The 27,859-nt window shown below is 42.0% G+C and overlaps 1 protein-coding gene across 2 annotated transcripts; it reads right to left on the bottom strand.

Moving 5' to 3' along the window:
• Window positions 1–131: 131 nt before the first annotated feature.
• On the bottom strand, window positions 132–27,790 carry kcnb2a (potassium voltage-gated channel subfamily B member 2a). 2 transcript variants are annotated; one of them, XM_076981550.1, is made up of 3 exons: window positions 27,490–27,790; window positions 25,583–26,275; window positions 132–2,282 (listed from the first exon to the last, which is right to left on the bottom strand). In XM_076981550.1, exons 2-3 carry the CDS (start codon window positions 26,156–26,158, stop codon window positions 369–371), a joined length of 2,490 nt encoding a protein of 829 aa, XP_076837665.1. In that variant the 5' UTR covers window positions 26,159–26,275; window positions 27,490–27,790; the 3' UTR covers window positions 132–368. The 2 variants fall into 2 exon arrangements, with proteins under 2 accessions (XP_076837665.1, XP_076837667.1); XM_076981552.1 differs by lacking the exon at window positions 27,490–27,790 and adding an exon at window positions 26,648–26,683.
• Window positions 27,791–27,859: the final 69 nt, after the last annotated feature.

Raw genomic sequence — 27,859 nt, 5'->3', positions numbered from 1 at the left:
TGTCTGATTTTATATATATATATATATATATATATATATATATATATATATATATATATATATATATATATATATATATATATATATATATATATATGGTAAAGTTCTGTAATGTTTATTATTATTTCTTATTGTCCTCCTTTTCTGTAATAGTGCGGGAGCATAGTCTATCCCTAGGGTGGAATCTAAGGGTCTTCAGCAGTTCCATCAGTATTAAGTTACACACCCTGACATAGACAAACATTTCCTGTCATGCAAGCTATAGAACACCCTGTTTGTTATACCAGAGCGTTTTTGTGCCTTTTCCAGTCTCTGTAACCACTGGGTGAGTCTGGGTGAGTCCGCACCTGTGTCTGCCCTTGTAAGCATTACACACTGGTGTCATACGGTGGTGATGGGTTCCCATCGCCTGAGGATTTGAGAAAATTCGACGAGCGGAGATGATTGACGACCCTCCGTCTGCTCTGAATGCCTTCAGTAGTGTCCTCCACGACGCCAGCACCAGTCATGCCAGGAGATCTATTTATTGCAGGTTTAGGTGAAGCAGGAATGACCGCCGGCTTTTCCATACGATTCTTTCCCCTCTGGCTGACGGAGGAAGGACCTGCGCTCTGAGAACCCGACGTCGCCTCCCCCGCTGGTTTCTTGCCGGGTCCTCTCCCTGTGGACTTGAGGGTGTGGGGGGGTCGTGGGGTCAGGATCACAGTGTTGCCGCTCACTACGACACGCAGCCTGGGACGCTCTTCTTCTCCAGAGTCTGTGACGGTGCCTTTGGGCCCCTTCGGCTCAGGCGGGGTGTTTCCTTTCGGCGAGCTCACGTTTTCGCCGCTCATGTCAAAGCTCTTGTTCTCTTCCCCGCGGGACTGCGTGCTGCTCTCCGGCTTGCCTTGAATGAACTCGTAGAGACCTTCCATGATGTTGCCAGCCTGCTTGGCCTTGTCGGACGCCCGTATGTCCAGGGAGGAGATCTGGCTGAGGTCTAGAGGAGGTGGTGCGCGAGGGTGTCTCAACTGTGTCCCCGTTACACTGGGAAGCAGAGCTGTTTTCTCCACCTCCAGGATGTCCGTGGAGCAGCTGGTGGAGCAGCTCATGAAGCTGTCGACACTCGACAGACTCTTTATGTCCGTGATGAGACGTTCCTTCTGCGCTGGCTCAGACTGCACCACTCTCAGTTCTAGTGTCTCCTCCCTGCTCGTCCTGCTGCCCTCTTTTGGGGCCAAGACACCAGGTGTTCCAGTGCCAGGATATGTCATCTGGTTATATGTCTTTTCCAGGGATTTTACGTTCAGCCGCTGAGGACTTGAGGCCGGCTTGGCCACCCGCTCCGGAGATCCCAACTGGACCACTTCTTGATATTTCGAATCGCTCGCTTTGCTGTCAGAGTCTGTGCTCTTTTGATAGGTCCATCTGTTTGGGAGAAGGTGGTTGTCGGAGGACTTCTCTGGGCCCTTATCCACCACAATGTCCATGAGCTCCATGTTTCGAGAAAAAGAATCCTTCAGGTTCATCGATACGATGCTCCCGTTCCTTTTCGCTCTCTCCAACGCCTCTCTGCGCTTCACGGCTTTCTCCTGCCTCTTCTGTTCTTTATAGAACTCGGAGAAGTTATTCACGATGATAGGGATGGGCAAGGCGATGACCAGCACACCGGCGATGCAGCAAAGACCGCCCACTATTTTACCCAGAAGCGTTTGGGGGTAGATGTCGCCATAACCCACAGTCGTCATGGTAATTGTGGCCCACCAAAACGACGCTGGAATGCTGGTGAATTTAGTTGCATCTTCGTCTTTCTCCGCGAAAAACACCAGACTGGAGAAGATCATGATGCCCATGGCTAAGAACAGGATGAGCAGGCCCAGTTCGTTGTAGCTCCTGCGCAGCGTGAATCCCAAGGACTGAAGACCTGTGGAGTGTCTGGCCAGTTTCAGGATCCTGAGTATTCTCATGATTCGGAAAATCTGCACAACCCTTCGTACATTTTGAAACTGCAACACACTCTTATTGGACTCTGTCAGGAATAACGTGACGTAGAAGGGGAGAACGGCCAGTAGATCAATGACATTTAAAGGACCTTTGAAGAACTTCCACTTATTGGGAGAAGACAGAAAGCGTAGAACATACTCCATTGTGAACCAGGCTATACAAATAGCTTCTACATGTGCCAGGTTGGGGTTGTCGTTCGAATGTCCGAACTCATCAGTCACCTGGAGCTCAGGTAAAGTGTTCAGTGACAGGGCGATCGTGGACATAATGATGAACAAGATGGATATTATGGCCAGGATCTAAAATAGAAAGAGAACAACAGAAGTTCAGTAAGGTTACTAGAATAAAATTTCTTCAGATTTCAAACACTTGCATTGTTAAACAGCAAATGGTGTGTAATACAACTACATGTACTATGTGTGTAGGGTCCACACACGTGTTTTAGAAAGCATTAGGAATCACAGACTCTTATACAAATATACATGCATACAAATATACACCAAATATACACCAAATATATACCAAATATATACGAAATATACATCACCAGTCAAAGGTTTGGACACATCTGACTAAACGCATGTTCTTAGTAACACAGGTATTTTAATCTAAAGATAGAATATCATCTTAGATTAAATCTTCCCTTTTTATGTCGAACATATTAGAAATAAAGAGTAGGTGTGTGTGTGTGTGTGTGTGTGTGTGTGTGTGTGTGTGTGTGTGTGTGTGTGTGTGTGTGTGTGTGTGTGTGTGTGTGTGTGTGCGTGTGTGTCACACACACTGCTCATAAATGAGTACACCAATTTGAAAAGTAAGATTTTAATCAATATCTCACTGAACACACAAACAACTTCCAAATATTTGACCAGGCTGAGTTTCACAGATCGTTTAACCCAATTTTGGATTACAAATCTTAAGTTTTCCTCAAATTAGTTGATGCAAAAACGAATACACCCCACAACTAAAACCACTACATCTACTGTGTAGTTTGACCTCTGATTGTGTAGGTCAGCACCAGGTCTTCTAGGCATGGAATGAATTGGTGACATATTCTGTTCTTCACGAATGACTCATGGAGGCTGGTCGTTGGATGGAGAATGATACTCAACTTCTCCTCAGAATTCCCTGTTGGGGTTCTACTGGGTTCAGATCAGGACACATACTTACACACTGTAGTGTAGTGGCCACTGAACCACTTACACACTGTTCTTCTTCAGAAATGCCACAGTGGCCTTAGATGTGTGTTATGGATCATGTTGGAGAGGTTGCACGATGACGACAGGCACAGAGTGATGGTGCATCTTTTCAATATAGAGCAGAACATCTGTGAATTCACCACACCATCAATGAAACAGAGCAACCCCACATAAGGACACAACCATATTTCACTACGTGCACCATGTTTCACTATATGCACCATGTTTCACTACGTGCACCATGTTTCACTATATGCACCATATTTCACTACGTGCACCATGTTTCACTATATCCACCATGTTTCACTATATGCACCATGTTTCACTACGTGCACCATGTTTCACTATATGCACCATATTTCACTACATGCACCATATTTCACTACATGCACCATGTTTCACTACGTGCACCATATTTCACTATATCCACCATGTTTCACTATATCCACCATGTTTCACTATATGCACCATGTTTCACTACGTGCACCATGTTTCACTATATGCACCATGTTTCACTACGTGCACCATGTTTCACTATATGCACCATGTTTCACTACGTGCACCATGTTTCACTACATGCACCATATTTCACTATATGCACCATGTTTCACTATATCCACCATGTTTCACTATATCCACCATGTTTCACTATATGCACCATGTTTCACTACGTGCACCATGTTTCACTATATCCACCATGTTTCACTATATGCACCATGTTTCACTATATCCACCATGTTTCACTATATGCACCATGTTTCACTATATCCACCATGTTTCACTATATGCACCATGTTTCACTATATGCACCATGTTTCACTACGTGCACCATGTTTCACTATATGCACCATGTTTCACTACGTGCACCATGTTTCACTATATCCACCATGTTTCACTATATGCACCATGTTTCACTATATCCACCATGTTTCACTATATGCACCATGTTTCACTATATCCACCATGTTTCACTACGTGCACCATGTTTCACTATATCCACCATGTTTCACTACGTGCACCATGTTTCACTATATGCACCATGTTTCACTATATCCACCATGTTTCACTATATGCACCATGTTTCACTATATCCACCATGTTTCACTACGTGCACCATGTTTCACTATATCCACCATGTTTCACTATATGCACCATGTTTCACTATATCCACCATGTTTCACTATATGCACCATGTTTCACTATATCCACCATGTTTCACTATATGCACCATGTTTCACTATATCCACCATGTTTCACTATATGCACCATGTTTCACTATATCCACCATGTTTCCAGTAATAACGTTAATAACGCTCTTTGTTGCTTGCACCTTATTTGGTGTGACCTTAAAGGAATATATTACATTGTACTGATTTACCTACATAAGTAATGGATAACTTGGAAATATCCAGAATCTATCAGCATAAGAACTGAAGTGTGTTCATACTGTTTTTAGCTCTTTAGTCCCTTTTGTTCCAAACTAAAACACTAAAGCTCTAAAAAGGTGTGAGCAACAAAGGGCCAAAACAGGAGCTGCAACTGTTACATGTTTACTTAACGTTAGTTAATTATTTGTAATGTGTTACTTCATGTGTTGTTCATGTTAACTAATGCATTAGTTAACGTTAGTAAGTAAACAATGTAAAGTGTTACCATTTATTTCATCATGGGACCTGTGTGAGCTGGTTATGGTTTCATTTATGTCTTCTTGTAGCTTTCACCTTTCATGTGTAAAGAAATTATTTTCTTTCTCAGGTCTTGTGACATTTCTCTTCCATGTGGTGCCCTTGTTGATAGCATGAAATGGGAGGGGTTCTCCTAGTTAAGTAACTTTATAGTCCTTTATAATCAACTGTCTGCTGGTCACCTGTTTAATGAACAACCAGACTCACCTGTGTTTGAATTCTTGTTCACTAGAATTTTGAAGTCTACACTTTAGCTTCGCTTCTAAGACTTTTATTGGGATGTAGTCGTTTTGGCAATATGGTGTTGGAGGACTTTGTTAGGAAAATAACTTTTTTCTGTGTGTGTTAGCAAATCTTGTTTGCAATCAAAGGCCCACATTTGTGGGAGTATTTTAGAGTATAGTATCCCCAAGGAAATATTGATTCTGAAAGAAAACTATAGGTTTTATGACAAACCTGTTCGGGTGTCATTTATACTACGCTAGGGTGACCATATTTTTGTTTGGGAAAACCAGGACGGGGGGGGGGGGGGGGGGTGGGTGGCGAACGTAAGTTGTTGGTTCTCCGCCAGTTGAGTATGATGAGGCTCAACTGATGATGCTCAGGGATTCCGTGTCATACAGCGCCGTGCTCAGGGTCCTAGTGCCTGTAGAATTAATGGCCCGATTAACGTAATTTAAAAACCAGGACATTTCCACAGTTTTAAAAAATATCCCGGGACGCCCGGGACAGGACGTGAAATACGGACATGTCCCGGGAAATACGGACGTTTGGTCACCCTATACTATGCACACTAATGTTTATCATTTCCTGCTTTTCTTTAATAATGCAGGAGCGTAGCAAACCCCTGGGGTGGCATCTGAGGGTCTTCCTCTACACAACAGCAGCTCCATCAGTGTTAAGTAGCACTAGCATTTGATGCAAGCTAAAGAACGCAGAGTATTATATTCAGAAAGACAGACAATTAAAATGTTAGTAAACATGTTTCGGACAGAGGTCCTTCATTAGCTGTGAAAGCAAGTGCCCCATATATATAAGAGGTGTCTAAGTGTGGGATATGGGACACATACTAAAAGATTACATTACTAAAAGAAATTATGAAAAATTGTAACTGTGAAGAAAATAAAAGGAACCATCTCAGCACTGGCTGAGGGATAATGACACCAGCATTCTGTGATCTCTGTTAGTTGCCAAGCACATATTGATCAGCTGCTTTGTTAGTCTATGGATGCTCCAAGTTTGATCAATCAGATATTTCAGATGAAACTGATTTACCATTTACCATTTACCACATGCCATATCATGATAGCTCCTCCCATTCACCTTGATTTCATGTTATCCATATGTCATATTGCTATAATAACCACCGGAGTCTCACATTCTTACAGCAATGTGATGTGTCAATTTAATTTCTGCTCTTTTTTCCCCTACACGGTCGTTAATTATAGTTGAAGTTTAAATCTGGGAATGTTTCAAGTTCCATCCAAAGAGTAAATGTGCCCTGTAAACTGTCAATCTGGGAGTATGAGGCAGATAATTAATCACCCTAAAATGGCTTAAATCTAATGGCCCCTGGAAAATTACATTTCAAAGGCATTACTCTGTCACATACACTTTAATGCAGAAGAGATTTCGATGAAGAGATCAGTATAGTCACACACTGCACATCACTTGTGGCTAGTAACTCGAACCATTAAGCTCCTCCCATTTTTCCAGATTTTTCCATAAATGTGCAGATCCCTACATTTATCATTCTTCTCACTACCTTTCATAGGCCTTAATGGCGATAGCGTTATCACCTATCCATCTTACTCTGCGTTCCATCATGGGAGGGGGAACCTCAGTAATATCACAAGGTATATTTCATCTGTTTAATGGCAAGCTGTGAAGTTCACGATACTATTAGTCCTACTATTAAATCTTTGTGTACCAGGATGCTGGGACGCTCCTTGTCTGTTTTATATTCCACTCTTCCATGCATGGATGGAGTAATGTGACGAAGATACACACACACATGCTGCATTTTAAAATGTGCAGTCTGTCACAGCCTATAAAAAGCCATTTCACCAAAGACTGTGCGCACATTTCTCATGCACACACCACAAACACGGATCAACAGCTGAAGGCCACGGTCACGAGCGGCAGGGGTGTGCTCGGCCCTCTCACACCTCAGACTAAACACCTCCACCAGCATCCAAAGCTTCCAAAGCTACCTACGTCATACATTCACGGGCTATTATTCAGTCAGTGGGAAAATGGATACTGTGCCAATGTTTTGAAATTAAAATGTGTGTATGGCTCAGTTGTGAATGGAAGACCTCTCCGAGTACATAAGTGTAGGTCTGCGATCAGGTTTCCGTTTAATTCCGTAAGGCCGGTAATAACTCGTTAAGTGTCCGTGTTTCTGATTAGTCATACACAATGTCTTTGCATTGAACCTTATGCTGTCTCTTCCTCCGGGGTGGAAAGAATGAGTAATCGCTTCTAACCTGTCTGTATCCTCACTATAAATAGCAACGAAATCCTATTATTACAATTATCCCGAAACATCCGCCCAGGAAGAACGCGATGTGAGCACAGTTGCCCCTAGCTCACATAGCTCTGAAGCAGAAGGCAAAACAAAAGTCCTCAACGTTTACTATTAGTACACATTAGTATTATAAGTAGACAAGATGTGTTTATTCAACCTTAGGAGTTTTGTCACAAAGTTCCATGTGGTGCGTGAAATACTTTCTAGTGATGGCTCATTCACTATTAAAGGGAAGCCCACATGTATCTAATAGTCATTGTAAACTGATGTGCACAGACATTCAGAACAAAGGTGCTCAAACTATTATTTCTCATGCTATAAAGCTTCATTACTGTCACCACCGCCTTTGGTTATTATGAATATTCATTAGGAATTTAAATCACGTTATGGTGAGATGTCCACCAACACTTCCTAATGGTCGACACCTGACCACAGGCTGGATGTCAGCTGGGTATTTTTAAACTAGCATTGACACTGAACCTGCTGTGTCTGAATCACTCATAGCTCACCGGGCACTACAATGTCTCTTCTCATGTCACATGTGGGCTGAGAATGGCCTGTCAGCATTGACATTGATATCAAAAACTCAGCAGCGATCTGTGGTGACTATCCCCAATACAGACACGGTCTGCAAGTTTATAAATATTGTAAAGGCAGGTGTGCACTTGAGCGATTTATGTATTTTTGTCTGTTTAACACTAAAAGCTCTGCTCCAGCTTTATGTGGTGGTGGTGGTGGGGGGGGGGGGGGGGGGTGTTACTTTATTAAAGTAAACCTTTGGATTACATTATAGATTCATGTTTAAATGAGTATTCAGTAATCTGTTATGCATTTTTAAAGTAACCATCTCAACATTGGGATACATTCACATTACATTTGATGTTATTTGGTACTTTACATTTACAGAAATGAGCAAGTTAAAAAGTAATTAACAACTATAAAAAATAATTGAACAACAAAAACAAATTAAGTTACATCAGTTAAATGAGATCTAAAGACTTGTGATGCTGTGATGTAGTCCGAGGATCAGAGCGGGTCTGTGAACAGACTGGGACAGCCATCACATCAGGACATGACCCCACCAGGCAGGACAGTCTAAGGTCGGGAACGGGGTTAAAATACCTGTAATCTCCATAGTGACGGGCGCTCAGGTCAAAAGGTCGGGAAAACAGCCTAACTGTTTAGATAACTATACGAATATGAATAGTTTCATACTATATGAATAATTTCTCAAAATGTGCACCACCCTCTATAGTTATGAAGGAGCACAACTATATATTAACACTTCTACATAGCACAAATTACTCAACTTTGTTTTTTAGAACAGGTGTTTGTGTTCTTAAGATAGACCACATGAAAAGTGGACAGGTAAATTCCCACAATGCTATGCTGCCAGGTGAAATGAATCTTTTTACTCACACACATTCATTAAACTTATCCCTGGAAAAGCTTTACTTTGTGGTGCCATTTCACACAAAGTTGTTGTGCAATTTTATAAGAACCTCCTCAGCAACTCCTTAGTAACTCTTTTTAGGTATTCAACTCTTCTTTATATTTAAGTTGTTGTTTCATTTACTTAAGTATGGTTTTATGGTATGGATTTAAGATATTCTTTCACCTCTAGGCAAGGCCAGTTTATGTGTATAGCATTTTTCATTCCCACCGGGGAAAAAATTTTAACCTCAGCAAAACGTCCGGCCAAATACGCACACTTTAGTTACAATATAAAAACATCTAACGTCTATGACTGACTAACTAGTTCCTGCTCAGCTCAGAATGCTGCAGTATAGACAGGATAGGGAGATATGTTGACGTTCGAGGCCCTGATCATGCTATATTTAGCAGGCCATGTAAAAACCTGCTATTGAGAGAGATTAAGTTGAAATCATTGGTGTTTTTGTGGATATTAAAAGGATATCGAACTCTCACTATGGATGGGTGTCAACACGATCACCTGAGCTGCAGTCACCTCATGGTGAGGTTTTTGGTACTGGGCCAGAAGTTCAGAGGACACACTCAAAGACCCAGACCCGGCCCACTAACTTGCTTTACCTGTGGTGAGGGGAAAACCTATTGTGATAATATTATTAGGGACAAGGTAAGAGAGGAACTATCTCCCCTGACAGCTCCTGTGAACAGCAGTGGTATTCAATCCTAAACCGGCCTTCCTACTATAATTAACAAAGTATATAGTGCAGTTACCACTTGGGAACATAAAGTATCACAGAAAAGCTACAGCATCACAGCTATATCACTAAAACAGCTACCCTTATTGTATAGGCACTTTACCCAAGACCTGGCATGCATAATTAATTAGTCTCCTCCCCCTCATTACCATTCCTCACTGGTCAGTTTCTCACTATTGTAAGGACGGTGGATGTTGGTTCCTAACACTAACGCATCATTAACAGTGACACGGGGGTAGCTTGGTTGTGTTAGGTTCTCCTTCCCCACATACAGTGTCACTGGCGCCTGAGTTATGCAGTAATCAACAATCTTTATATCGTGTCCTCGGTTGACCATAATGCACCTGTTGGCACCAGTATATGCACCTGTTAAAGGGTTAAAAGGCTGGAGATAACTATTAAAATATGGTCAGATACTATGAATTGGGAATTGGAAATTCTTGGGTGTTCCTGATTTAAGGCAAGATTTATGATTTGGACAACCTCTTATTACTGAGTCTACTAGGTGCTTTAAAGCTACTTACATATTCAAGGCTGCAGGTTCTGATGTCGTAAATGGTAGGACACTAAATATTGTGCTGACCAGCTGGGTTTGGTCTTCTGGCAGCTGTTCAAGAAACCAACATTATTGGTGTCATTTCTCAGGTGTAGTGACATTCTGTAGTTCCAATAAATTCCAGTATAAGAGCTTAAATGATTCTCAAGCAATAGCTCTTATATCATTGGTAATGAAATTATTTGAGAATACTGTGAAATCTCAGGTTCTTAAAGGATGGGTGAGATTCTCTTCAATTTGCATTTAAAACACTGCGACCTTCTTTAGTGCCTGAAAAGCTTTTAAATTGTTTTACATTAGATTATTATTTAATTGTCTGGATAATGGTGTTTTTGAATCTGACATCATTAACTTTGTGTGTAAATGGAAGCTTTTCCAATCTCTCTTACCCACAATGATGTGCCGTCATCTTTTTATTTATCTCGTATACAGATGACTGCACAAGTGCACATTAACACCACCATATTATAAAATCTGCAAGTTTATTTTTTGTTGTTGTGGCTATCCTGTGATCGTGGTCCATTCTTGCAGGTTTTTGCAGATTAGTGTTAATGTTTGGAAATAAATTTCTCCAAAACTAAGGAACAAAATTGCAGACTTTTCCAAGTTGCAGCCTCTTAAAAAAGACACACACATCAATTAAAAGGATGCAGGGAAAGCAAATGTTACTAGGTATGATTTTTCATGGAAAATAAAAATTCGACGACAATACTGCAGCAATATTTAAAAAGATAAACGACAGACGTTAAAGTCAGTTAGTGTGAATTCATCTGTTTTGTTCATATTTTTTCGTTAATTGAGAGAGTACTTTTACTTCACCTGCTGGTTTCATTCAAGTTTGAAAGAGAAGAATCACTGTAAGAACATCACAGCTGCTCGAAGACTATCGGTCTTCCTCTCAGAACATTTACTGTATTTCACAAACAGCAAACGCTGAAGAAAGGACATTCCATTATTCACGACCCCTCTCGTCTTCTCCCTTCTGCATTTCAGCCGTAGCCTCTTGTATAATCATCACTCCTTCTAGAATCAGATGGTCTGACTGAAGGATGACTTTTGTGTCTGAAGCCATTAGACTGATTAATGACCATTTTTCCTGAATTTAAGTATGGGCATGTAATGCTTAATTGCCAGTCATGGACAAATAACATGGATTCAATTAATTGTCTGTTCTTTTTAAGTTACCTGTCTTTAATAAATTAGCTTTGTTTAGCTAGTGCTAGTAAACACTAAATGCTAGTAAATGTTATGCAGTCTCAGTGTGAAGCATTGTGTTTGTCTTCAGTGGGATTCGACCCTTGTGTTTCTGCTATGTGTTTGGACTTCTGTTCAGTCTCATCCGTTTTGTCTTTACCTCCTGTATGAGCTGGAACCTGAGGTGACATCAGCCATGGCTTCCATGTGCTTTCAACCACGACACACCACATTTACATCTACTGTCTTCTCAAGTTTCTACGTCTGGATACCTCCAACTTATAGAGCAAGACATGATGGGAAGTTACACCTACACCACCCAGCCAGACAAACCTGCACAAATGGCAAGAAGAAGACATGCAGATGAAGGAACCAGGCTTCAGGTGGGTTTTTTTACTGGTGTTTCAGGTGTTTGTTTTACTGTAGCTCCCTGGAAACATGGACATGACCAGAGGCTATCAGGACATGGATCTGAGCGGGGCAGCTGCAGACTGACTCTACTCACACTGTAAAGTGATTCCTCTAATTAGTGAGTTTGCTCCCAGTGGATTCAGTCATTTCTTTTGTATGACACCCCAAGTGTTTGTATTTCCCACTTGGATATGCTCTCTGAACAATCTCCACACTCGCCAGAATCTCACACTTGCCTGCAACAGGTAGCGAGTGTTCTGTCCCCTACAAGCCGTCCCTCAGACACCACGCCCATGTCCCTGGCCCTTTCTGCAAACATGTTTCACCAGAGAGCTCCCTCAGAATGCTTGTCTCACCCTGGAGCTCACTCATAAGAGCAGAACGTTGGACCGCTATAAAGAGGCTGATCTCAGATCAGAACATATCCCAGAAGCCCTTGTATGTTGTTTATTTTCTACCTACTTTGTTGATCCAGGTGGAAGTGGTAAAGGCCTTAGGTGTTCATTCAGAGTCTTGTTGATCTTTGGTAGATGTCAGGACCACAAGACCAGGAGGACCATGTAATTCCCACAATCCTATGCATCGTCTACCTCATTCCTCCTCCCTTATTATTAAGATTCACACTTGTTCCCATTCACAAATAACACATATAATCCAGTTTTCTCCATTACCTAATTCCAAAGTACTGTCGACTCTTTTTGGAAACATACTGAGAGTTTTTCTGTCTGTGATTATCTGGATCACAGACATTAATCTGGATTAAACTGGTCTGTTGTTTATTCTGCTGTTTAGAATTTGCCCTTTTGTACTGTTGCCTGGAACTTGTTGTTTGAAGATACTGACCTGGACTGTTTTTGATTCTGATTGTGGATACTGCTTACCTTGATATGGTTCCGACCTATTCTTCATCCAACTACGCCTTTGAATGAATGAAATAATTAATGAATTTAGCTGATCACAGGGAGGTGGCAGGTGCATTCTGCAATGGGGCTTGATCAGAGTGTAAAGCTGCTGTAGTATATTCATCTATAGTCAGGAAGGTAGAGACCCCCTGTCAACCCACCAACCAATACAACCAAAACAGTAGCTGCAGACACAAGAAGTGTTTCCCAGCCACTCCCCACGCCAGCCAGTCTGATGGCCTCTCTGGGCCTCCCAAGCAAGGAGTTTGCCTTGTGCTTACCATAGATTCAGTTATTCCTTTGACCCCCCCCCCCCCCAATTTTCCTAGTGAATATGATCTCTGAACAGTTCCCACACTCTCCAGGGTCTCTGACGCCTCCAACAAGTCGCATTCTGTCCCAGATAGTCACTGGCTCCTCTACTGGTGACCCGGGTAGAATAGCATCAATGAACAAAAGAACAAAAAGATGTTTGACCGGTGCTTGACCTCTAAGAAATATACTTCCCACAAACCATCTCCTGCAGTTGTCAGACAGTGTTCTGCCTCAGTGCCTGTGTGAAAATGAGAAGACAACGGCACCTTGTGTTTGGTGAGAGACATTAAGATAGTGGGAGACAAAGCGGAGTGTTGGTGGGGGAGACTGGGGAAGATTGGTCTCATCAGTCCTGACCTGAGAACATGTGGCCTCACACCTAAACATATCAACTTGAACATTGTTTTTTTTCTCAATAGACTCTAATGCCTGCTGTGTTACTTTTGCAACTTAATACAGATAATGCAAATAAAGTCAAAATTACTTGGATGCACAGGCCTGATTATGGGGAAGGCAATCTTGCAGAACATAATAATAAAAATAGCCTTATGTTTAAACCACTATTGGAGCTGTTTCATGCTTGAGTGTGAGTCTGCATCCAGCACCATGGACAGCTCCATGTACCGTCTATACCAGAAAAATAATCTAATCCATATCTGGTCCTATATTTTGTATTATCTTGTAGATTAAATGATTATTGCAACTCTTTTTCCAGTTTTTCATCGCACCTGACTAAATATGGGGAGGGTGGAAAGTCTGTGGGACCTGGACCTTGAGAGCCATGACTGATACAGACAGATTCCATTACTACTGCTGCAAACACCCACCACAGTCTCTTTAGTTACTTACAGCCAAATCTCCTGTTTCTCTGTTTTTTTTTTTTTACCAAGATTAAGTGCTTATCTGATTTCATCTATCCTCTCTAAAAGAGCCTTTATAGTCTCTTCTCTGTATTATGAAATGCAATAGTTAGCAGAAATGCATATTTGTGTCTTTCCTGAACTTGTGTTTATCTTGTTTACCAAGCATGTGACACTGCCCCAAAAATCATATACTGAAACAATGTTTGACACGTGGTACTGTAATAGAAACCAACTTCAAAGTACTCTGTAGAAAAGCGCTGGAGTACTAATGCAGTGTAGTCAGTGTTACGTCCAGACGATCAGACACTTTAAGGGTCTGCACAGAGAAGCCAACAGTGCAGCATCTCTTTGGAAGACTGGCCACTAACTCGGAGAGAATGAAGGTTGAATTATTTCTGGAAAACACTTTTATCATTTCTGCCTGCAGAGGAAGGGGAAATTGTGCCTGGAAACCCAAGAAAGTCTTGGTCAATATTGGAGGTATTTATGGAAGGCTGACACAGGATCTGTTTGATTCAGGTTTTTTTTTAAGGAGGGTTTATTTTAGCTGACTTGGCAACCTGTCAAGGGTCTTCTGCTGAGTAAGTGACATTCTGTCTGTTACACGTTGCTAATGATAGAAAAGAGTTAATCATAGGCGAACACAGAAACAGAGCGTTAAACAAGCATATTTCCACCCTGGACCCTGGTGCGCTTCCTCTACCGTCATTTTATCTGTTCAACAGGGTGTGCGGGGGAGGCAGGAAGCAGAGAGTGTGTGTGTGTGTGTGTGTGTGTGTGTGTGGGGGGGGGGGGGGGGGGGGGGGGGGGGGGTTGATTACAGTGATTAGTCAATAAATGTGGCCCCGATGACTCTCTGTGATTTACAGACAAGTGTTCACCCTGCTACTTGCACACAAACACCCCCCCCCCCCCCCCCCCCCCCCCCCAGCTAGCAGTCTCCTCTCCTGTAAACACAGCGTGCAGGGTGCTATTCAGCCTGTCCAACGCCCTTTGTCTATTTTTAAGCACAATCACTGGGATCTGGCCTTGCGTTGAATATGCTGGGCTACTGTGGTGTGCATCTCTCCGAGAGCAGAAATCACTTCTGGGTTTGTGTTTAAGGGATAAAGACTCCACAACTTCAGGCTCTACTCCGCCAGCACAGCTCCTGACTGGGGGGGGAGGTGGAGGTAATAATATTCATTTTTGTTGTCATGTCATGTTAATAACACACAGCTTTGCTCCAGTGCGTGCATCATTACAGCTTTGGGCGTTGCGGGCTGGATCAGGTCCCGGCCAGATTTTACGAAGGTTGAGTTGTGCTACTGTGCCTCTTAAAAGAGGCAGAAACCAAAACACAAAACAGAATACAAAAAAAAGAAAAAAGGCTCTTAAAAACAATGAAACCAGCAGGCAGAGAAAGAAAAAGAGAGAAAGACTTTTTTTTTTTGCGACAGGCAAAGTTTTCTTTGAAGATGAAACATTCACATACAAACACAGCCAGCTAGATCTTGTTGTTTACACACAGACTTACCAACATATATTGACGCCGTCATGTTTGCAAAACATTACAACATGATAATTGCCTGGCAGCTAAAACCCACAAATTCAATCAGAGACAAAAGCAAGAGACTTCAGTGTTACATCCAGCTGCATCGTGTGTCTGTTCACAGCCGTGTGTTGATTTCAACACTGCGAGACGCAAGCCTCCCACAGCAGAAGAAAGCAGGCGTTTCCCTCCGGAAAATATAAACCGGACATCAAGCTGATGAAACAAGAATGAGTTTTGCACACAGGTTTGAATATATGTGCACACAGGTCATATTCGATCTTATTTCCATTAAAAAAATTTAAAAATTAGATTTTAGTTCTGTGCAGAAAGACTTTTGTTTGTACTTCCCGTTCAGATACTGGTAGATGAGTGTTACATATGTGCATTTAAATAGATACATATGTGTGTGTGTGTGTGTGTGTGTGTGTTTGTGTGTATTTTTGTGTGTGTGAATATATGTGCACACAGGTTATATTCAATCTTATTTCCTTGTTAGTTCTGTGCAGAAAGACTTTCGTTTGTGCTCCCAGTTCAGATCTTCTCTGACAGATGAGCTCCACACAGACTCTGACTGCACACGCAACGCTGAAGCCTTTTGTCACAACTTCTATTGGCTTTGGCATTTCCGAACGCCGCAGCGTTCTCAATAACACTTTAACTGGAAGTTCTCCGTTTTCTGCCCCAAAGAGACGCCTGAAAGTTTACTGAGCTCAAAAATACATGTTCTGCAGAATGATCTCCAGGAGTAGCTGTGGATCAAACTCAAGTGTCTTAGCTCACTAAGTCGTAAAATAAGTTCAAGCAGGTGGAAGAGTTTAGAGAAAAGTCATGAATGTACAGAGAATAGGAGATTGGGGAGCTGCTAGCCCTCTCAACTTCTCAATAGTATATATATATGTAACAGAATGGACTGTGTTCAGAGTGGGTGTAACAGAATGGACTGTGTTCAGGGTGGGTGTAACAGAATGGACTGTGTTCAGGGTGGGTGTAACAGAATGGACTGTGTTTAGGGTGGGTGTAACAGAATGGACTGTGTTCAGGGTGGGTGTAACAGAGTGGACTGTGTTCAGGGTGGGTGTAACAGAATGGACTGTGTTCAGGGTGGGTGTAACAGAGTGGACTGTGTTCAGGGTGGGTGTAACAGAATGGACTGTGTTTAGGGTGGGTGTAACAGAATGGACTGTGTTCAGGGTGGGTGTAACAGAATGGACTGTGTTCAGGGTGGGTGTAACAGAATGGACTGTGTTCAGGGTGGGTGTAACAGAATGGACTGTGTTTAGAGTGGGTGTAACAGAATGGACTGTGTTCAGGGTGGGTGTAACAGAATGGACTGTGTTCAGGGTGGGTGTAACAGAATGGACTGTGTTTAGAGTGGGTGTAACAGAATGGACTGTGTTCAGGGTGGGTGTAACAGAATGGACTGTGTTCAGGGTGGGTGTAACAGAGTGGACTGTGTTCAGGGTGGGTGTAACAGAATGGACTGTGTTTAGGGTGGGTGTAACAGAGTGGACTGTGTTCAGGGTGGGTGTAATGCCTGGGCTGGGACAATAGGGGAGCTGTGGCGCTGAGTGACAGGAAGTGCCCAGTCTGAAATGATTGCTCCCCTTTAAAAGCAGGAAGTTGGAGGTGCTGGGGGGGGGGGTTGGTCTCCTCTGTGCAGGGGGTAAGGTTGGTGGCGTACAGGTTGGTTTCTTTTGGAGTGTCTGTGTTAGGTGTGTGAGGTATTGTTTGTGGGTGTGTGGGTTGAGACTGTTTGACTGGTCTGGTTAACTTATCAGTGATTTGCTTGATCTCTGTGGTTGGGTTTTGCTGAGATTTGGGGGAGTGTACGAGTGGGTGCCATTTCAACGTGTGATTTGGTGCATGGTTGTGTGCGTGTTTACTTCAGTTGATTTTTGTTTGTCTCAGACTGGGTGGCCAACCAGTACTACACTGTGCGCCACCAATTATTCTAGCCAGTGGCTTAGCGCAGGCAGTAGTTTGGATTCGGCAATGTGTGTTTGATGTATGTTTTTAGATATTGTTTTAAAGCTAATAAAGGTAATTCTAATTAGTGGGGTTCAAGCTTGTGCATTAGGGCCACTGGCTGGGGTGAGGAGTCTAGCTGTTCACTACAGGCTTAGTCCAGGATTTGTAGAGGTTTACTTCTGATGAGCTGTAATAGTTTTAACCCTTTTCACACAGCTACCCCTCCAATCCTCCCATGTGTCTGATGTTGTTTGCTTAAATAAACCCTCAAGTACATTTGATCTGTCTTGTTGCTCTTCTGTGGTGTTGACAACTTACTGGTGTCCAAACCTGGTGTTACATATATATATATATATATATATATATATATATATATATATATATATATATATATATATATGACCCCTAAGATGAAGCTGGTGTTACATATATATATATATATATATATATATATATATATATATATATATATATATATATATATATATATATATATATATGTAACAGAATGGACTGTGTTCAGAGTGGGTGTAACAGAATGTAACAGAATATATATATATGACCCCTAAGATGAACCTGATGTTACATGTATATATGTGTATATGTGTGTATATGTATGTGTGTATATATATATATATGACCTCTAAGATGACCCCATGGTAGAAGATCCACAGGAATGATGACATGTTAGTCCAGAAGAGCAGAATCCTGAAAACACTCCAGCTAGAAGAGTGAAGAGTGCAAGTAAAAAAAGACTTGACCACCCACTGGGAAGGTGAGACAGGCATTTTATATTTAACACGTTATGATTTAAACATCAACTTTTTTTTCTTATCATAAACTGCTTTCACCTCCAAGAACTTCAGAAGCACTTTGCCTGCAAAGCTGGAAACATTGTGTTCTTCACTGCAGTTTTGACTACCTGCCGACCAACCCAAATAGAAAAATGTATCTTATATATATATATATATGTCTATATATGTCTAGATCTGCAAGATCTGTAGGTCACTCACAAGAGGATGGGACAGAGGGGTGGTGACCCTATTTTAATGTAATGGAATTCACTCAATCCCATCATAAATCATAAATCTGGGTGTAAATCTATGCAAGTGTTTGAAAGCGTTGACCTTCAGTGTGAAGGAGGTGAGTGACTTTGAGCTTGTCTTCTGTGTGTAAAGGCATGATGAATATGCCCATATGTTTTATATAATGTCCTAAAGGTGAGCGTGATCAGTGTGTAATTGTTCAGACAGGTTTCATAATACAGGTCTTGGTAATTGTCATCAAATAAAGGCTAGAGTTATGGTCAGGTCACATTATACATTATACGTATTTCACTACAGTGTTATATAAATGATGAGAAAAGACAAGAAAGTCTGTGGCACAAAGTACTGAAAGAATGATAAACTAACAGTCGTTTGCCTATATCTAACATTTTTGGTCAGACTTATCTAGTTACCATGTGCTCACTATTTTAATCATCACTAAATCATTACAGGGTCTAAAACTAGCTCTTGATCTGAGCAGATCTTTGATAAGATGAAGTCATGCACATTAACAATTGCCCTTTACATGTGAGTGACACAGTGAAACAATTATTGATCTCTCACAATTATTGAGCAGCCATCAACTCCAGAAAAATAGTCTTTATAAGGCGCCAATTGGATTTCCCTTAAAATATCTACGTACGGTCTTATAGCTCCTGGCATTAGGACTATAACCATCAACGAGCACTTTGGCTCACACACCAAAGTTGGTGCAGCCTCTGTTTGTGTATTGGTTAGACTACAGCTGTGTCCCTTTTGGTCTCCCAGTCTTGAATGAGTGTCTGACATGAATTGGAGCAGAGAGAGAAGACAAAGTCCCGTTACCTCTCAATACAAAAACACCTGAGCGTGAAGGCCATTACTGACTGACTAACAGATCATCAACAGGTATTTAGGAAGCTGCCCAACCAAATGTTCATTCTCATAACGAGGGAAGGGATGTCACTGAGGAGAAAGGCTCCTGAAAATTGTGTAATTAGATGTAAAACATCATTGCCTGTGATGAACTGCACATTTATTAACTGGAAAATGGCTTCTCAGCCAGGTCTTGGATTTACTGGAAAAGCCATGCACCATTTGGGTGTTCGCAGCTGTCTGTCTCCGCATGGCTCACACACCCTACAAGGTGCCCATCAGGTCAAGTGCATCCCCCTAATTCCAAAATGAAAATAATGTCAAGTATCTGATGCTCTGCATAAATCTGATCTATTATTCATGCATTAGCCACTTAAGAACAGGAGCAATCTGATCGCACCAGAACTGGTTAGAGCACCTCGAGTGATTCAGGTGACGTTTGCTTAAAACGGACAAAGGAATCACGTCTTGGCTGTTGTTAACCTCGTGTTTCTGTGTCCACTAGGGAAGCCGAGCAAAGGCTGACGTGACTACATGACTAAGACCTCACATTCACATTTACACATAATTAACAGTTACTAATCAGTTAGTGTGGTGGAAGACTGGGGACGCACAAGAGAAGGTCAAAATAACACAAAATAAATAGATAATCAAACGTGTGTGTGTGTGTGTGTGTGTGTGTGTGTGTGTGTGTGTGTGTGTGTGTCTTTTTAAAGGCTGTTTTGCTGTGTAACACATCAGGCAGTCATGTCATAGCATTTGTTTCACTGTGAATGACCCCACAAGTTCTGACCATGTTCTGAAATAATACATTTTTTGTCCTATACTTTGTAAGACCAGTTTCTTACATTTCTTGAAGGTGAGTCTGGGGAGATCTTTTTTTTACATAGCTCTGCCCGATCAGGTGATGAGGGGATTATAGCCCTTTTGAGAGGACATACTTCACTAGATCCCTCATGACACAGAGGACAGGGACAATGTCAAGAGGAAAGGAACAGGCTAAAATAAACCGAAGCACTTGATCAATACATTAGGTATCAAAGGGCAAGGTTGTAACCCCCCGTCTTTATGAGGTTGTTAACGTGTCCGTTCTCCTGAGACATCACACCAGACCCTGCAGACACTAAATGCAAAGTGCTGAAATGGTTAAAGACATAAAAAAACCCCAAAGTGCACAAGATTCAACAGTCAGCAATCCGTGCTGGCAAACGAGCAGCTTCTGTCCCCCCATCAATCCCCGTTCGTAAGCAGAGAAATGGACGCTGGTTGCAGATGAGAAACTGCTTCAATCTTCCTTAGGAATGGGACCGGCCTCGCTAACGGCTCCGCTGGCCATGTGACCCGATACCACACAGCAGCGCTACACCCGGCGAGACGGAGCCTGTCGCCGCGCTCCGTTTGGGGGAGCACGGCACGAACAGGACACATCTCAGACACGGTGGGCTCTCCCGGCCGCAGCAGACGTGGCGAACAGCAGCTTGTGGTGGAAATACTGGCGACTCACTGTCAGGAATTGTTACTTAGTAACATCATAGCTTTGCTATTCTAGGAACTCCTTAGTTATGCATCTCTATGATGTCATTATCCAGGTTAGGAAACACAGCCCGGTTCTTCAGGCCACTGTGCAAATATAGGCGCACAGACCAAAAATTAGACCCTCTAGGGATACTTAGCAAAGAATCTGGTACCCAGCAGATTTGAGTGGCTTTGCGATAAAGACCTCTAACTGAGCGGCCCATTTACAGTACATCCAGAATGAAAAGCAGATTAACATTGGGGGAGAAAGTGTGAGATGTTGTTTTGAACTCCACACTAGGTCATCATTTAGGGTTCATATTAGGTTATCTCCTGGAACATCAAACAAGGTCTGAGCTCTGAGGTAATATCCCTGTAACAGAAACTGCTTTTCCTTTACTATAGAATGCAGTATATTACAACACAGCACTGATTCACTGAGACATGCTGGCACCAACATGGCAGAGTATATTTCACAGACTGAATTTCCGTATCCTGTCAGACCTGAGACAGCGCAGAAGAACTCAGAGCTGACTCACAAATGACCGACTGCCAACACATCAGTGGGGCAGAGTCTGAACCCTCGTCCTCCGTGGTGTGAGCAGGACCTACAGCGCCGTCCATCGCTGGCAACAATGCGAAGATACAACCATCACGCTGCACAAACACGGACCTACTCCTTTGAGCTCATGACAAATCGGCTTAAGCAGACGGTTGAAGGCGGGCGGTGTGTAGTTTTACGGTGTGACACATGGAGTGTAGAGAAGAGTGCAGCGGAGGAAAGGTGCACCATCTGTTTGATCTCTCGTCTCACTCTCCTTCAGCCTGTAACTCTCCTGGACTCCGCATCTTGTGTATATCAGAAAGGCAAATCCCTCCTCATGGTGTTGGTCAAACAGAATTTTTTTGTGTCCCGGGACCCTCACTGTGAAATTGTCTGGGACGTCTGGACGCTTAAAAATCAACAATCACAAAGAACCAGATTCTGAATAATAGATGAGTTCTACTACAATGTCAAGAAAAGACAGACAACTCAGTACTTTTAACTCAAAACTCACCTCAGTACCTTCAATCAATCAATCAAATTTTATTTATATAGCGTTTTTTACAACAGTTGTTGTCACAAAGCAGCTTTACAAATGTCTGAGTCCAAGCCCCCAGTGAGCAAGCCAAGGGCGACAGGCATGGAAAGGTTTTGTGCTTTTCAAGAAATTATACTGTGATATTACACTGATTATACTGTGATATTATACTGATTACACTGGGATATTATACTGATTATACTGGGATATTATACTGATTACACTATGATATTATACTGATTACACTGTGATATTATACTGATTACACTTATATTCTACTGATTATACTGTGATATTATACTGATTAAACTGTGATATACTGATTACACTGTGATATACTGATTATACTGTGATAATATACTGATTATTCTGTGATATACTGACTACACTGTGATATTATACTGATTACACTGTGATATACTGATTACACTGTGACATTATACTGATTACACTATGATATACTGATTACACTGTGATATTATACTAATTAAACTGTGATATTACACTGATTACACTATGATATTATACTGACTAAACCGTGATATACTATGATTATACTATGATATTACACTGATTATACTGTGATATACTGATTATACTGGGATATTATACTGATTACACTGTGATATTATACTGATTACACTGTGATAAACTGATTATACTGTGATATTACACTGATTATACTGTGATATTATACTGATTACACTGTGATATTATACTGATTACACTGTGATATTACACTGATTATACTGTGATATACTGATTATACTGTGATATTATACTGATTATACTGTGATATTACACTGATTACACTGTGATATTACACTGATTACACTGTGATATTTTACTGATTATACTGTAAAATTCTACTGATTATTCTGTGATATTACTACTTTCAATTCATCAATATCTTGAAAAGAAAGGAGGGTAAGAGCCACAGAGCTTAGTGCTGAAGTGTGTCCTTCATTTCATGACACTGTGGTTGAACTCATCTATTATTCAGAGTCTGGTTCTTTCTGATTGTTGATTTAAAGGAGTTTAGAGACAAACATTCAACCACAATGTCAAGAAATGAAGGACACACTTCAGCACTCATCTCTTTAGCTTATAGTTTTTGTGATACTGTGATATTATACTGATTATATTGTGATATTACAGATTGAAAGTAGTTTTGCACTTCTTGTTATCATTATAGTTTGTTTGTTTATTAAAGATACTTTCTGTCTCAGTTTATGGTTTTCTATGACATGCTCTCTCTCTTATAAAAGTGCAATAAAATGGAGCAACAACAGTAAAGTGTGGAGGATTCGAGGGTACATGTACATTAAAGCTGATTGCTAATGGCCCATTTGACTGCTGTCCATGACTGTATTCTGGGAAGAAGGCGGCAATGCTTCTGGGACGCACCAGACCTCCAGGCCACAGCAGAAACACAGCCTCTAATCTACCCTCTAAACACAACACAGACCTCCAGGCCACAGCAGAAACACAGCCTCTAATCTACCCTCTAAACACAACACAGACCTCCAGGCCACAGCAGAAACACAGCCTCTAATCTACCCTCTAAACACAACACAGACCTCCAGGCCACAGCAGAAACACAGCCTCTAATCTACCCTCTAAACACAACACAGACCTCCAGGCCACAGCAGAAACACAGCCTCTAATCTACCCTCTAAACACAACACAGACCTCCAGGCCACAGCAGAAACACAGCCTCTAATCTACCCTCTAAACACAACACAGACCTCCACACCACAGCAGAAACACAGCCTCTAATCTACCCTCTAAACACAACACAGACCTCCAGGCCACAGCAGAAACACAGCCTCTAATCTACCCTCTAAACACAACACAGACCTCCACACCACAGCAGAAACACAGCCTCTAATCTACCCTCTAAACACAACACAGACCTCCACACCACAGCAGAAACACAGCCTCTAATCTACCCTCTAAACACAACACAGACCTCCACACCACAGCAGAAACACAGCCTCTAATCTACCCTCTAAACACAACACAGACCTCCACACCACAGCAGAAACACAGCCTCTAATCTACCCTCTAAACACAACACAGACCTCCAGGCCACAGCAGAAACACAGCCTCTAATCTACCCTCTAAACACAACACAGACCTCCAGGCCACAGCAGAAACACAGCTGTCATCTCCCCTCAACACAGCCCAACACTGTGTTAGCGAACCCCGTCCTCTCAGGCCCTCTGGCTTGGCCACACTGCTACAGTCCCAACACTGTCCCAACACTGAGAGACACTGCCCTGTTTCTAGCTGTGAAACACAGTGTGGGACTTTGTGCTGAGACAGGACCACTCTGGAAATAAAGAGCTTAACAGTTTCCATGTCTTCTCTGTGTTTTAAAAGCAGTTATGGTAAAAGTCATTTTTGAGCTGGTCTTCTGTTAATCTTAAATTATGCGAACATTGTGTGGGTGTGATATTAAATATTCACAAGGTCATTTGGCATTCGGTCTATTAACAAAACAAATGCAGTTTGCTACATGTAGCCTGTTAGAATCAGTTGTGATAAAAGATGAGACATGTTTGACTCAAAAATGACACCCTCAAAGCTGGACAAATTAGTATGCATGAGTTTAGTAACCCTGAATAAAATAAAAGTCTGACTATAATTTATAGTGTCCACTTGAGGAAATGTAATGCCAGTCCAAACCAATGTAAAAATAATAATAATAAAACACTTATGCTGTGTCTCCACTGTAAGTGTGAACACACTGTAGGTGTATCACAAAACTGCCCTCGTGTATCACAATTTATCACAAACACAACAGAAAACACGTGGAGTCTGCTTGTTAAACTCAGTACCCTCTGCATACGCACCCGGCATCCCTGGAACCCATTGGCGTACCAAAACAATGGAGATCATGAATATTCATGAATATTCGGGCGATTCTGTGAAAGCTCTGCTAATTCATAAGAATCTGACTGAAGTGCCAAGGCCCTAAATCTCCCATACAAATGGGCAAACATACCGAGCTGTGTGCAGTCAAAACACAGTGCTTGGCTTCATGATGCTACAGCCTGTGTTTGAGAGGCCTTATTCAGCTAAGCAAAAGCAGAGAATGCTTTATGACCACACAGCATTCATGGTGAGATTCCTGAGTGTGTACTTCTTAAATCTGTACATATTAATATTAAGAACATCCTTCCTCTAATCGATTCAATTTAGTGGTAAGTTGCTTTAATAAAAATGAATCAAAGAATGAAAATGAATGAGAAAATAATAAAAGGAGATTTTGCTTTATATCAGCTTATTTTTATATCAAACAACAAAATTCTGACCCAGTATTCTGGTCCTGCGCTTCTTGAAAATGCTTTTGAATCTTGATGTTGTTTCTTGGTCATTTCACGATTAGCAGAATGATAATATTGCACAGAAACGTCAGCTGGGCTGAAATCTTTCTCCCACTGTTCATTTGATTATAGTTAAATTATCCAAGTTGTGAATTGGATTCAGATTTCCATTGTAAGATCCAATAACGTTAAGTTTACAGTTTACTGTCCTGTCCTCCCATCTCATATTTGATCCATATTTGGACTATGTGTTTGGATTATGTGTGTGATCAGGTCATGTATTTGGGACACCAGCAGGTGGACTTAGACGGTGTGTCCATGTACAGGCGGGTCACGTTTTTGGTTGTGGGAATGGGTTTTGCTTTCGGACCCTGGGCACAGGCCGAGTTGGACCCGTGTCTGGCTGGTTTTGGGGGTTATTGGACCTACCTTGGCAGCTACGGAGGAGCTGGGCTTCTCCAGAAGGTCCCACAGCTTCTTCCTCTTGTCTGGACAGCATCCTGTGTCCACGTCTTCACCCTCCTTCTCCTTCAGGGTCTCAGCTTCTCTCCGCAGTTCCTCGTTCATCTGCTCCTTCTTCTGGTGGTAGCGGGCCTGGCAGCAGGACTCCAGGTAGATCTCGTTGATGCCCCAGTAGTCCAGCTCCTGGCCGAAGGAGAGCGCACACATCTCCTCCATCATGTGCAGTTTGCCCGTCCGGTAGAAGTTGAGGATGGAGGAGAAAGCGCCGGGGTGTCTGTCGAAGAAAAACTCGTTCTCGCCGAGGCTGTAGTCGTCGCAAATCTCCATCAAGGTGTCATGGGTGTTGCAGTCTCGGAGTTTGCCCAGACGCGTGCGGGGCAGACGGTCCAGGGTCCGCCAGAGGACCTCGTGAATCAGCCCACCCACGTTGATCCGGACTCGCCTGGACCGGGCCTTGATACGGATGATGTCGATGGGTTCAGGTGGAAGGGAGCCCTGGGGTCGGGCCACTTTCTGAGCCCCAAAGTTCAATCTCTCAGCCATACTGACCACTCAGGAGTTAATTAAGTCAAAAGGTCTACAGGTAGGGCCCCAAATGACAGGAGGGTCCAAGAGTGATACTAAATACTGAGAATCCAGTTCATTCCAGCCACTCCATACCTGCAACAAGTCAAGAACATGTAGGAATTACAAGCAATCAACAGTCCACATTTCACATTAATTTAATAAAGTTGTGTGGTAAATTCAGATATGATTTTGTTTTGTCTGATTTGATGTTATCAGAAGATGGCAAACACAGCATACATGTTGTATTTTGTTGTTGATTATGTAAGATATTGTCTAAGCAGATCACCCTGGGTCACACATCTAAGTCTTTAACAAACACGAGTCTATTACACGAGTCTTCTATGTAACTCTAAATTCCTTAAAAAAAGATTACAGCACATTAATGTATTAACATACTCAGATGTACAAATAACATTATTCCAACATTTTATCTGGCGCACGCAGTTTGTAAAATGCAAAGTTCACCAGACTATAGGCTGCTTTCTCCAAGGAAACCGTAATGCGATTGAGTATTTAAGAATGTCTTGATCACAAATCCTCGCAGGACTATATAAAGGTTTCTATATCCTGCTCCTTAAAAGACTTCGTAACATCCTGGCTATTTAAAACTTCCAACCAGAGAGGAAACTATTGAGGCCAACATTTACTAATGGAGATGTACTGCGATGTACTGCGACGATCTACAGTAGGCAATAACCGTGTACAGTGTGCGCAGGGTTAATACCCTGCCATATCCAATATATCAGTAGCTCTCCCTTATCCTCCACAAGGTTAGGCTGCACTGCCCTCTTATTTTATTAATCTGTTCTGGGTAGCGATAGATATGAGCAATAACATCTCCCGAGGTCTAAATCCTGTGGCAGGCGAACTGCACAACGACACGCAAATAAGAGGAAACACGCAAACACGCATGAACGTTTTTACAGCACAACAGACTTTACAACTTACTCATGTGATGGATACACAAAACAAGCGATGGATTGCATTGTGTGTAAGGAAGAAGAGGACATAACTTTTCGGTCTCGGTAGACCACAGTGTAATAAAATGTAAACTTTAAAGTAGAAAACACCGGAATATTCCTCTAAACGGTACAGTCGTCATGTTTCACGTAGCAAACTCCTTTACTGTCAAGTTTACAATGTGTCCAAAATACATAAACAATAACACTTCACTCCATATGAAGGAGATTTTGATCTAATCAATGAGATGTATAGCTGTTAAATAGATAACATTCAGGAAGCCAGTGGTAAAGGCAAAAAGATGATTAAAATATTAGTTTAATGTCCACAAGAAAATGTCACATTACCTAGTTACACTTTTGTCCATCGCTGTTCACGGGGCTACAGAACAGTTAGAGGAGTGACTACATCCATGGACCAGTGGAGAAGGTATCATCCTTCTGAAAAGCATCGTCGTTCTTGATTTCCGTACAGGCACAATCCCACTGTTAAACACGTGTGCATATTAGAAAGAAAGCAAATCGTGAAAAGAATTGAGTCGATTGGTATCGTGATGTAGCCGTGATGGTTTTATACACATTTTAAGGGTGGACGTGATGAGAAGATGCCATATATAGCGCACTGGGAGCGGAGCTGCACAAGCACACAGGAGCATCGCCTGAGCAGGACTGTTAGCTCCGCTAGCTGCATCGCCAAGCGAAGGCGACCCTAATAGGA

Source organism: Brachyhypopomus gauderio, chromosome 19 (assembly GCF_052324685.1).
Source record: "Brachyhypopomus gauderio isolate BG-103 chromosome 19, BGAUD_0.2, whole genome shotgun sequence".
Taxonomy (NCBI): Eukaryota; Metazoa; Chordata; class Actinopteri; order Gymnotiformes; family Hypopomidae; genus Brachyhypopomus; species Brachyhypopomus gauderio.
Note: the sequence above shows the minus strand (reverse complement) of the source record. Positions and strands in the feature narration are given on the sequence as shown.